The 13,168-nt window shown below is 42.2% G+C and overlaps 2 protein-coding genes across 4 annotated transcripts in view; both read right to left on the reverse strand.

The window, feature by feature from the left end:
- LOC112050442 (intermembrane lipid transfer protein VPS13B) overlaps positions 1–13,168 on the reverse strand; it is a 108,295-nt gene that overhangs the window by 34,002 nt on the left and 61,125 nt on the right. For all 3 annotated transcript variants that reach the window (XM_052890491.1, XM_052890489.1, XM_052890488.1), the window contains exons 49-58: positions 12,978–13,116; positions 12,233–12,359; positions 6,799–6,914; positions 6,519–6,700; positions 6,181–6,321; positions 3,715–3,907; positions 3,224–3,405; positions 2,278–2,354; positions 421–605; positions 4–119 (exon numbers count right to left, since the gene is read on the reverse strand). In XM_052890491.1, coding sequence (XP_052746451.1) covers positions 4–119; positions 421–605; positions 2,278–2,354; positions 3,224–3,405; positions 3,715–3,907; positions 6,181–6,321; positions 6,519–6,700; positions 6,799–6,914; positions 12,233–12,359; positions 12,978–13,116 — 1,458 coding nt within the window. The remainder of the gene's footprint in view (positions 1–3; positions 120–420; positions 606–2,277; positions 2,355–3,223; positions 3,406–3,714; positions 3,908–6,180; positions 6,322–6,518; positions 6,701–6,798; positions 6,915–12,232; positions 12,360–12,977; positions 13,117–13,168) is intronic.
- LOC128199699 (uncharacterized) lies at positions 10,340–12,224 on the reverse strand. The gene has a single exon (XM_052890492.1). It carries the CDS (start codon positions 11,314–11,316, stop codon positions 10,492–10,494), a length of 825 nt encoding a protein of 274 aa, XP_052746452.1. The 5' UTR covers positions 11,317–12,224; the 3' UTR covers positions 10,340–10,491.

Below are 13,168 nucleotides of genomic sequence, written 5' to 3' on the forward strand. Positions count from 1 at the left end.
TACTTGAACACCACATCACGCTCCTCGTTACAGAGGACACTTATCGGAACACTTTCACCGTCTATGGTACCCGTACTAACATTTTTCCACGTATTATCCGCGGGACATTTTTCCCGCACCTGAAAAAAATGATTATTATTTTATCACCGTTTTTAAGATTTATATAACCAGACGAATTACTCCCTATAATCACTTCCTTATTATATATATATACTATAATACGTATAAATGCTTATTTAATGTACGATGGAAGTGCGGTGGCGTGGTGGCAGCCACCCAAAGTTTTGTTATAAAACTTGCAAATGTTGGAGTTTCAGGCAAATATCTTCCAATATACGTAAAAGCATACTTGTGCGTGTAAGCCTATGCAAGTGAATCGTAGCGTGTACGGCTAGCAAAAAGAAAGGTAATCGAATTCACCTTGAACATCAAGGGGGATCGCAGCATGTTGGCGAGAGTGATTCTGCCGGAGAGATGCATGTCGCGCCGCACGCCGACATCTTTGACGCGAATGTATAAAAACGTTTCGCCAGCCCTGTTCGCCTCGCCGACGACCTGTTTCTCTTCCAGTCTTACTCGACAACTCCCGTTGACAAAGGCGACACCTATTGATATTAATTAATTAATTTTTTTTGTACGTCGCAGTTGACGTGCAACTTAAGATATTTGGATTGGGGAAAAAGAAATCCATAATTTTTAAGTGAAATTCGAGGCTTTATATAAAATGGTTTAGATTGTCCGATTTAGGTCAAACATTTGCCGTTGAACGTAATTAATTGTCATTTTAAAGTTAGCTGCATAACGTAAATAGAGTGTTGGAATGTGTAATGTTTACCAACAAGCAAATTAGAAATGAGGATATAAACAGCTAGTCATTTTACACGGGTGACGTAACCACCACCACCATTGGTATGAAAACCAAGGAACCTAGACGCTTGGGGCGTTTTGCTAATAATATCAGAGCAGAACCAGCCTGGAAGAGAAGGATAGAACGCCGTATTACCCTTGTCAGAGACCTCATTGGCAGACTGCTATGCTTCAGGTCGGGTAATAGAAGGCCAAGGATTGTGCGCTCCGCTAGTATAGCCTTTAATTGGCTCGGGGTTAGGCTGAAGATACTCGGAAAGAGTTGAGCGATTTCAGCAATATCGTCTTTTGTCGAGTAAGATTTGAGTGTTCTACAGTCTGTTCTACTTCTCCACAGCTGAATCCGGCCAACCTTAACGCGTTTTGGCGAAATATATTGTCAAGAGAGGTAGATATGAGGGCCCTTGGATTGCGGCGATAGAAGAGATATTTCTACAACCTATTTATACACCTATACACCATCGATTTGACGATTAGTCACGATCTCTACGGAGGATATAGTTGGTGCAGTAAGGAGGGCTGCAAACTGGAAAAGTCCGGTGCCTGACGGACTGCATCACTACTGGCTGAAGGCGTTTTCGGCTTGCCATGTCACCTTGGCTCCCCAATTCCGAGACGCTCTCGAGCAAGGGGCGCTCCCGATCCTTTTACCATCTGGGCATGTCACAATCTATAGGGGTGCTAGAGGCAGACATGAAACAGTCTGTTTGCGATGGTTTTTTTTTTTCGACGTCTGACAAAGATCTGTGAAAGTTATTTGTCAGGCGCCAATAGGATCCGAGCTTATAACGGCTGGGACATGCCTGTTCTTATGTACACTTTTGACGTGCTTAGATGGACTCGGACCGAATTAAACGTCCTGGATAGAAGGGTCCGCATGACTATGACTCTCCATCGTATACATCACCCAAAATCGTCTGTCATGAGGTTTTTTTTTTTTTTATTTTTATTCTTTACAAGTTAGCCCTTGACTACAATCTCACCTGATGGTAAGTGATGGTGCAGTCTAAGATGGAAGCGGGCTAACTTGTTAGGAGGAGGATGAAAATCCACACCCCTTTCGGTTTCTACACGGCATCGTACCGGAACGCTAAATCGCTTGGCGGTACGTCTTTGCCGGTAGGGTGGTAACTAGCCACGGCCGAAGCTTGTATGAAGCTGTAGTGCCCGAGGCCTACTTAGCACCAAGACCATGCACGATCGAGAGATATGCAGCCTCAGGACCTACTTCGTGACAAAAAGGCAGTCCCCGATGCATATGTGATAGATGATGTCACTATCCTTGGCCAATAGCGAATAGCAGAAAAACATCTGAAATTGTTTGATCGATACTTTGCGGGACATCGATTCACAGTCCAATCAAAAATTATGGATTAAATTTCTCCTAAAATTACATAAATAAACTCATACCATTCGACCAGCGCCAGTCGAGCCACGGAGTAGCGATTGCGAAACGTAACTTTTTTGGTGCCGTGGCTGACAACCATCTACAAATTGAGATATTTTCATTCATTAATATATCGTGTAATTCATTTTTATTTGGGCCTCAAATTGTTTTCCGTATCGCAAACCATAACACATAACCTCTTACAGTTTTCATTGTGTGTCAATTTTAAACTACTTTCCGAAAAGCCTCGCAGGACAGGCAGATTCATAGTATTAGTATTTGATTTTCTAGTCTATCATTTTGGTTGACGGTGATATCCCAATAACGTTCGAAATTTGTAACAGAGTATACAAATGGGAGTTTATTTTATTAGGACATAGGAGATTACAATCAATACATAGTCGTATATTAACAAGATCTACCATACTATAGGTCATTGACCTCTTATAATAAAAGGCCGCACAATCAATTGGAAAATTTTACTTAAAAACTGGGCAATTTTGCTTTGACAGTTTTAGAACTATTGATAAAGAAAATTATACCTAAAGGTCTTTAAATATCCAATATTCAATAAAATCCCAAATTCAGAGCAGATTAAACCTTAAGGATTGAGTTTAAGGTTGAATTTGCAAATACGACTACTTAAATTAAGTGCCAAGAAGTTGTGTTTGGCACTCATTAAGTGGGGACGTTTTTTGGTAAATGATTGCGCATCCACTTTTTAATAGGATAGGAATAGATCGATGCTATAGGTATAATTGTAGTCCTACATTATGGGCAGTCGCAGCATGATTTATAATAAATTAACTATTGCCAATTTAACGAATTATAGAAAAAACAAAACCAAGTAATAATTAAAGAAAAGAAACTAAAAACTAAAAATGGAGAAACTAAAATTAAAAGATCAGGCTGATAAACATTCAGCCTTTATGAAATGAGGCCTGCCCCGGCCGTGTGTGCGTCACTCACCTGTAAGCGAGCGAGGCGCCCGCTCCTATCGGTATCGATTCATCGGTATCCGCCTGTCCCATTCGCAAGGCCACCGAACAAGTGTTGTGGATCCAAAGTGAAATTCGCCCGTCCAAAACCTTTGTAGCGACATTATTGGCCTCTCCGCTGGACGCTGCTCTGCGTTCGCGTTCACCCGCGTCCTGGATGCGATGGAACAAAATAAAATCAAATAAATCCAATTAGCTGCAATAAATGCATTGGCTAATTTAAAACAACTTGTATATTTATATGCAAAAATCTTTGATTAAAATAATTGCTATTGTTTAAGATGCGTAATCGCAATGCAAAATATTACGTACCAGCGAAGCGGCGGCATCAATTTGACCTTGAGTTTAGGTGTAAATTATATACCACCTGCGCGCAACAACATCCGCAGCTAACTTCCGAAACGTCGTTTAGCATTAATCGGGCTGTATTTTTAAATTTTATTATTAAACTATTCCACTTACCGCATTACAAACTTTGCGCCAGTCATTCAACATCGATTTCAGCGTGTATAACTTTGGAATATCCAATTTCACGTTCACGTCTCCCATTTTCAAAAATAATTTACGGCCACCGTTCAAGGACACCGAGCCACGAGCGCGGAACTCTTCGATGAGCGGCTCCATGACTCCGTCAGCGGTATTCAGGATGTCGGCTCTATAATTATTAATATGGGCAAAAATATTTTGTGGCTTTAAAAATAAGTTAAAAGTTTAATGAGGTGAAATTTGTAGCATTACAAGATAAAACATTAGGTTATTTGTTATTAGAAGCTTCCTCATTTTCCCGTTGCTTACTTAACTCTTCAATTCCCATGTCAAAGCCAATAAAGATTTTTCGTTTCTCTTTAGATAAAATAGCTTACAAACACTTAGTTATTACAAAAAAATAAACAAAATGTAAATAAACTACCCCAATTTTTTTTAATGGGCGTGTCACCCATAGGTGACACTGGGCATTGGGCCTATAAGTATACTTGAGACTATACGTACAGGAAACAACATTTTTCTTATTCTTACAGTAGGAATGAAACGTCAGATTATATAATAATGTGTATTTATATAAATAAATAGAACATTAATTTACTGTGAAAGCTGTACCAACACTATATGCAAACCGATATTGCATTGGGATACATTTTATAGTGGTGTACGAGTGATCGTCAGCACTTCTAGCGCTCCTGCCTCCTAAGCTCATCTGTAGGACTTTCAGCATCATCTGCAGAGGTAGATTCACACGCCGAATCGATCGAAAGCTTGTCATATTTTTGCAGGTTGCAACATATCACCGGAAAGCGCAGTAAGGCTAGTTGTTTTTAGACTATCTCTTGTCTCAGTTCAGACATTCATTTGACAAGCTGCGTCTAAGCTAAAAGCAAACTGAGTCATGATGTTGTCATGCTACTTAGCTATAATATGTCTTTAGAAGCTTCAAAAGTAGAAGTAGAAGAGGAATAACTCAAAGAATGTCGTAAAAAAAAGCTAGGCTCTTCTTCTTCTTCATTCTTTGAGTTTTATGAATTGCAGTAGGCTAGATGATTTTCCCAACCAGTACCAGTATACCCCAACATTCTGCTCTTGTAACTACTCATAATAATAGTATAGTATATCTCGTAGTACAACATGAGAGCGAAGCATGCGACTGGGGAGATGTATAATATTAGCTTCGTTTCTTCCCTCTATCTTCACCTGTAATAACACCACCATAAGGAGAAAACAAAATAATGTCGCCTAAGTTCTCCTCTGCAAGCAACTCTAATCCAAGGTCAACCTGTAATACGTAAACAAGTTCAACATCTCCACATAGCGATACGGCCAAAATGTAACAAGTTATTGCTTAGAATGAAGTCAAGACAATGTGTTATTGTAATGCCCAGTGTCACCTACAGGTGACACAGCATATTTCCGACGTTGTAACAATAACGCTATAAGCTATTTTTAGAATATGAAACATTTGTACTACAGCTTATTATTAATTTATTACATGTAATAAGTAAAAAAAAAATACATACGGTCTAGGCATTTATATTTCACTTTATGTCGCAAGAGATCACGCAAACTCAGACTGCTTCAATTTCGCGCGAAACAACTGTATGAATTTGTCACATGACGTATTGCTAGTGTTATCAGAAAAAAATAATTGGCAATGTTACATATTGGCTTCGATACACTAGTGGTAGATTTCAAAAATAATATCGCCTTCTGGTAGAAAAAAAATATTGAACTTCTGTCACCTCCAGGTGACACTGGGAATTGAAGAGTTAAACAAAAGTTTTGATGTATCAACTAACCTAATAAATATATAACTTATTTTTAAAGCCACAAAATATTTTTGCGGGTCATCAGTTGAGGTTAGAAGTGAATTTAAAATTGGCACAACTATTTAAGTGCTCTTGTCATTATTTTATTCAAAATAGCTCCATTTATCAATTATTTTATTTTTAACAATAAAAACACGAAAACAATTAATCACACCAGATGATAAGTTATTAATCTGTGGCGTAAGTTTAATAAATGATTTATCTGTAGCAATGACGCACAAATTAAAAAGGTAGTGTAATGACCTTAGGCAGTTATGTGGTAGTTGACTACTTGTCATATTATGTCTGTCACATGTCTGTGTATGGTAAAATAAAGCTTAAAATGGTGTAAAACCCCAAGACCTCCAACAGTTTAAGCGAGCAGCGTTGCTCTATCCTAAAGTGAAGGGCACGGTCGCCAGTGTAATTAGAAGCGCGTGAGGCTTAGAGCGATGGCGATGCGTCGTTTTCTATATATTTTAAACGATATGACATTAACGGGTTGCGTCGACGGAGGCGACGCTTCAGCGGACGACAAACAGAGCTCTTTGTTGAGACTTTCTTAGCAATGCAGGTGTAAAAGACAATGTGTAGATCAGTTGCAACATCGAAACATTATTCAATCACTTACGAGATGTTTGTGTTCAGAAGTATCCTCGGTAAAATACCGACAACCGCGTGCACTTCGGTGTTTTTCATGTTGATAGAGATGAAACGATGGCTGCGCATCAGTGGCTTGGACACGTAGTAGCCTTCCAACGACTGGGATTGTCTGAAATAATAACAAATGATGACACATGCAATTTCATAATATACTCGCAAATTACAGTGACTTAACTAGCATTAATATGAGAAAACAAATAAAAACAAGTAAGCCTAAAATTCGCACCACGACAATGTCTCTGGTGTTGCTAACGCGCAGCGTGCCTATGAGTCGCGCCACCGTCACCTCGCTAGTGATGACCTCACCTGGGCAGATCGCGCGGGTCGTCGTGCGCGTGCACGTCGAGCGCGCCGACGCGCACGGCCAGCGTCGCGTGCGGTACGGAAGACGGCGTGTGGACGGAGCTGACGCGCAGCGCGCCCATGAGTCGCTCCGCGTTCACTGCGCCCTCTCGATACCCTTCGCCGGCCGCACCCGGTTCCGCGCCCTATCAGTAATAAAGTATAAACGGTGCATAACTGGTTTTAAAATACTCGTGTCTCTATTAAATATATATTTCGCAGGCGTGAAACTAATATCCCTCACCAACGGATCATGTCTCGGCACGAATATCTTTTCGTCGAACACGAACGGCAGATCGGTCTTGTCTTTTTCTAAATTCGAATAGGCCCGTATGCGCCACGTTGTTGCGTATACTGTATCTGTTATACAAAAAATAAACATTATTATTATAGTACTGTAGTATAATCAATAGTCCTACGAACTAACTCACAAATGCTAATATCCCTTTGTTTACCTTTTATTGGACTTGTAAGGTTTTTACTAGTAGGTTAGAGAGATTGAAATAAAAGGCGATTTATCGTATGAAAATGCAATATCGAATGTATTTTCGTCTTATTAATATTTACAATTTTAGCAATACAAATCTGCGAACACACGTTAGTAATAAAACCACAATTGACCAATCACGCGGAACAGGTTTTTCGCTGCGTGATATAAAAGTGCTTCGTATGCGGTCGCGGCTTCAGTCCAACCTAAAACTCCACGCAGAGATGTCGTCTATTGGAAACAGCGATCAACGAGGTGCTACATATATATCTCGGCGCACGACGAGCTATCGCTTAGTCTGCGGCAGCGTGCCTCGGCGAACGGACGTGTATGCGCCATATGTAGTAGTCGTCGTAGTCGTAGGTATGCATGTAGGCCACTACATTACTCCGCCCTCAGCGAAGCGCACAGGTGGTTTTGAAATTCTTCCCGACCTGGTGACCTTGTATGAGCTCGTCGGTGCTTCCATCTCTTCGTGTTCTGTCGTGTTGAAGGTGTACGCTGGTTTCAATCTATCTATCGATACGGTTGTGCATCGATTTTCTAGTTGCACTTGGAAGTACTTATTATGGCGCTCGATGATTTTGAATGGTCCGCTGTAGGTAGCCGTGAGAGGTTTGCGCACTGCGTCATTGCGTACGTATAAATGTGTGCACGTCTTTAGGTCACTGGGAATGAATGATCGCTGCGTTTTGTTTTCTCGTTGCATCTGCGCTTTCTTCATAGCTTCACTCAGATTGTTCAAAAACTGAGACGACTGGCTGTGTACTGTAACAGGTTCGCCGTAGAATTCTCCGGGAAGGCGTAGTGTTTTTCCATACAAGAGCTCGGCAGTACTAGCTCCGATGTCTTCTTTGTATGCTGCGCGTAGGCCGAGTAATACGGTAGGTATTTCATTCGTCCAGTTCGTAGAATTGAGTCGCGCGGCGAGTGATGTTTTCAGCGTGCGGTGCCAGCGCTCGATGATACCGTTACACTGCGGGTGGTACGCCGTAGTTCGTGTTTTCTTTATTCCCATGCGATGCATTAGCTTGGTGAACACTTCGGACTCGAACTGCCTGCCGCGGTCGGTCGTGATGGTCACTGGGCATCCAAAGCGCGCAATCCATACGTCGTATACTACATTTGCGACTTTTTCAGCTGTGATGTCTTCAACTGGCTGCGCCTCTGGCCATTTCGTTGCCCTGTCGATCATGGTGATTAAATACCGGCAGTTGTTTGACACCGGAAAAGGACCTACGATATCTAGATTTAGGTGTTCTAGACGTCCTACAGGCGTATAACTGCATATCGGTGCTTTAGTATGCCTCTGTACTTTTACTCGCTGGCATTGTTCACAACTTCTTGCCCATTCAGTGATGTCTTTCTTCATTGTTAGCCAGAAGTAACGCGTCGTTAATAATCGTCTCGTCGCTCTTACGCCGGGATGATTGAGTTCATGAATCGCTTGGAAAGCCTGGCGTCTGAACTCCGGTGGTAGAAACGGACGAGCAGAGCCTGTAGACATTTCGCAAGCGATTGTTGTTGTCGTGCCTGGCGGTGTTATACGTCTGACTTGATATCTGTCACTCAGCATTATTTTCTTTAATTCTGCGTCGTGGGCTTGAGCTCCAGATAAGTCTTCGTAGTTTATCGGTGATGGGCACGTTATTGTATCCACTCTGGATAGTGCGTCAGCCACGATGTTGTCTTTTCCAGCGATGTGTTTGATGCTGGAAACGAATTGGCCGATGTACTCCAAATATCTTGTCCGGCGCGGTGTTTCGTTCTTGCTGATTGAACTCAGTGCGTGAATCAGGGGTTTGTGATCCGAGTAGACGGTGACGTCACGGCCTTCAAACATCCGGCGGAAGTGACGTACAGCCATATAAATTGATAGCATTTCTCTATCATATGTGCTATATTTCTTTTGGGCTTCGTTAAACTTCTTAGAGAAAAATCCCAAAGGCCTCCATTTATTTCCAATTTTCTGTTGAAGTACGGCTCCAGCGCAGGTCTCAGATGCATCAGTAAACAAAGCGAACGGCAAACTCGATGATGGGTAAGACAGAGTTGCAGCATTTGATATGTCTTCCTTGCACTTATTGAATGCCTCTATTGCTGTCTCGCTCCATTGTATGGTTGTCTTGTCGTTTTTCTTCGAGTATTTGAGATACGCGTTCAACTCCTTCTGATGTTCTGCGGCGTGTGGAATATTTTCTCGATAAAAATTCATCATGCCGAGAAAACGTCGAAGTTGCTGGATTGTTTGCGGTCGAGGATAATCTGTGATGGCCTTTATCTTCTCGTCGGTTGGTTTAATTCCTTGGGATGATATTGTATAACCCAAAAAGTCGAGTTTCGGCTGGCCGAAGATGCACTTAGCGACGTTAATTTGTAATCCGTTGTCGCTGAGTCGTTTAAATACCTCTTCTAGCTCTTTTCTGTGCAGCTCTTCGGATTCTGATGCAACCAGTATGTCATCGACGAATGGAAAAACAGGAAGTCCTCTCAGTACGTTGTCGATGTGCCGTTGGAATGTCTGCCCGGCGTTTCTTAATCCAAAGCAGCATCTGGTGAACTCAAATAACCCGAATGGCGAAATGACAGCTGTTCTAGGTATATCTTCTTCACGGTTTCTTACTTGGTAGTATGCTTTCTTCAGGTCGATGGTGGAAAAAATTTTCTTGCCCAGTAGATTATACGTGAAGTCGTGAAGTCTTGGTATCGGGTACCGATCTGGAACTGTAACCGCGTTCAGCCGGCGATAATCTCCACATGCTCTATAGGTGCCATCCTTCTTCAGTACAAGATGCAGCGGACTCGCCCAAGGACTGTTAGACGGTCTGCATATTCCTCGCTCGATCATCGTCTGGAACTCTTCTTTCGCCGCCTTGTACTTGTGTGGAGGTAGAGGTCGAGCCTTGGAGTATAACGGTGGTCCCGTCGTCTCTATGTGATGTTCTACCTCGCTGTGACAGAGCTTTAGCGTTGGTCGAGTGATGTCCGGATACTTTGCAAGCAGATCGTGGTACGGTTGTTGATTGTTCACCGTGTTAATGCTGTGCTCCGTTGTAGGCGTGACGTAACCGGTGACAGATAGACCAGTTTGTTTGTCAATCAGTCTTCTCCCATGAATGTCGACTGTCAGCTGGTGTTTGTGCAGGAAATCAGCGCCCAGTATCGGTCGAGTGACTGCAGCTATCACGAAGTTGCATATGTAAGGTCTTCGTAGCCCGATGTCCAACTTCATAATGCGCTCGCCGTAGGAAGGAATAGACGTCCCGTTTGCGGCGTACAAATAATCCACTTGCTTCAATTTCTTTTTGTTTGCATTTCTTGCCGGGAGTACGCTCACGTTCGCGCCGGTGTCGATGAGAAAGCTGAGTCCAGTGGTCTTTTCCTTGATGAATAAGCGACGGTGTGTTAACATTTCATTGACCTCGGCTCCCGTCGCAGCCAAAGTCTCTCCTAGTTTTCCTGTCTCTGGCCGGTTTTCTTTGCGAAATTGCACGGTTTTCTGCATTTGAAGGCGTCCTTTCCAAACTTGCGATGAAAGTAACATACGGCCGACTCTGGATTTGCTGACCTTGACCGGGATCTCGACCGTCGGCGATGAGTATATGGTTGACGATAGTTGCCTCTCGCTCTTTCCATCTTCAGCTCGTTTACTTCCTTCGTCAGCGACTCGATCATTTCTATGATCCTCTCGTTTGATGACGTAGGTTTCGGAGATGTGACGCTTCCGTGACTACAGGAACAAACAGATTGTATCTCCTTCGTATGTTCATCCATTTTGTCCGCCACAGCCGCTAGCGAGTCTAATTTTGATTCTTGGCTCACTGCTAGTACGGCGCGTGTTGCCGGCGGGAGGTGGCTGATCCACAGCATCCGCAGTGTGTCCTCCGGAATCTTGTCGCGGCCCAGATCTCGCATCCGTCGTAGCAGTTGTGAAGGTCGCTGGTCGCCGAGTTCAACTTCATTGAGTAGTTTCTGTAGTTGTTTATTTTCTGATTCTTCATAGACAGACAGCAATCTTTTCTTTAGGGCCTCGTATCTGCCCGTGTTGGCTGGTGACAGGATGATATCACCAATTTGCTCGATGTCCATCTTGTCCAGTTGCGCGACGACAAGTCCAAACTTCGCCTCATCGCTAAGCTTTTGGTTGGCAGTAATAGTTTCGAACTGCGCGAACCATAGCCTAGGCTTATCGCGCCAAAACTGTGGTAATCTCGACTTGATGGAGACTAACTCGATGTCTTGCTCTCTCTGGGTGCCTGAGTGTTCTGACTCCATTTTTTTAATTTTTTTATTTTTTTTTATATTTTTTTTCTTATTTTTTTTTTGTATTTTTTTCACTCACGTCGGTGTCACCACTGTAAGGTTTTTACTAGTAGGTTAGAGAGATTGAAATAAAAGGCGATTTATCGTATGAAAATGCAATATCGAATGTATTTTCGTCTTATTAATATTTACAATTTTAGCAATACAAATCTGCGAACACACGTTAGTAATAAAACCACAATTGACCAATCACGCGGAACAGGTTTTTCGCTGCGTGATATAAAAGTGCTTCGTATGCGGTCGCGGCTTCAGTCCAACCTAAAACTCCACGCAGAGATGTCGTCTATTGGAAACAGCGATCAACGAGGTGCTACATATATATCTCGGCGCACGACGAGCTATCGCTTAGTCTGCGGCAGCGTGCCTCGGCGAACGGACGTGTATGCGCCATATGTAGTAGTCGTCGTAGTCGTAGGTATGCATGTAGGCCACTACAGACTTATATCGCACTCAGATTCACCAACAAAATTGTTTGTCGTTATTTGAGGGGAACGAGGTAAACTCAAACATCGGAAATATTTATCACCAATAAATATATCCTGTGTCCTTACACTACACGCAACTATAAATTTTAAATCGTAATACACACATGTGTGATTGAACACAATGACACATCGATTCTATTGATGCAGTTTGTATGAACACGTTTGATCACGATCACATATTGTATTAATGACAGAGGGGTAACCTCTAGCGAGGCAGGTCCTACAGAAGGTAAATGGTCTGAGACAAAAATAGATTGTTTGAAAATTCTCTAAAAACGCTATCTATTGGTAATTAAAATAACAAACACTGTTTCACTGTGCCTGTAGATGGCAGCACGCATCTTACAAGCCAAGCGTGTTTTAGCTTCAAAAACTATTTTTACCAGTCTGGGATGTGCTGGGATACAACTCCAGTGGCTCCGTCGCCGGTAGCTTGAAAAAAGTGTGCGGCTCCCAGTGCGCCAGCAGCGGGCAGTGAAACTCTAACGCACACTCCACTACTTCCTCGCTCTGTAACACAAGGAATAAGGGAAGAAGATATAAACAATACATAAATGTATCAATAAAATACAAAGGACAGAGGGGACAGAAATACAGTGAGACACTTCGAAAAAAGGCATTACGAGGACCGGGACGAGGAGTTTTAGCGACGATTTGCCCTGAAATGCTAATTATAGCGAATTTTCGTATACAATACTAGTATACCGAAGTATACTGGTGATGAAGTATTTTATTTCCAATGAGCTTTTTTCCTCTGAAGGTCTTTAATTAATCCACTAGGGGCAGCACCGGGGGAGTGTGTTGAATTTTCTATTTACTTATATTTTAAAAAATCTTGATAATTCTACTTTAATAAAGAAATCATTACTTTATCAAAAAAAGTTTGCATCTACGTTTCACGGCATTTCACCTATAATTTGACCTCACGGCAAACTAAGATCGTTGACCATACGGCCTGAGTATATCGCCATTTTTGAGGACTTGTGATTGGTTTGTTTGCTCGTTTTCTTGTTTGTTAAGATTCTTAGTAACAGAAAAAATAATAACTTCAGCTTCAATGGTAAACCGACGCTACGTTGACCTTTAAAGGAAAAAGGCTAATTGTTCTGAAAGGTTTATTATACTTACATCTTCCAGTACAGGATGAACTGTGATTTGGAAGATAGCGCGAGGCTGCGGGTATCTCCAAGATATAATGTTGTCCTGCAAAGTCACTTGGTAAGCCATTGGGAGCTGACTTCCTGAGATTATTTTGAAGGCCCCGCTCCTGTAATTTCAAATTATTGTTTTATGAAATTCTCTGTCGTGCCGTTTGCTTT

This window comes from Bicyclus anynana, chromosome Z (assembly GCF_947172395.1).
Source record: "Bicyclus anynana chromosome Z, ilBicAnyn1.1, whole genome shotgun sequence".
Classification (NCBI taxonomy): domain Eukaryota; kingdom Metazoa; phylum Arthropoda; class Insecta; order Lepidoptera; family Nymphalidae; genus Bicyclus; species Bicyclus anynana.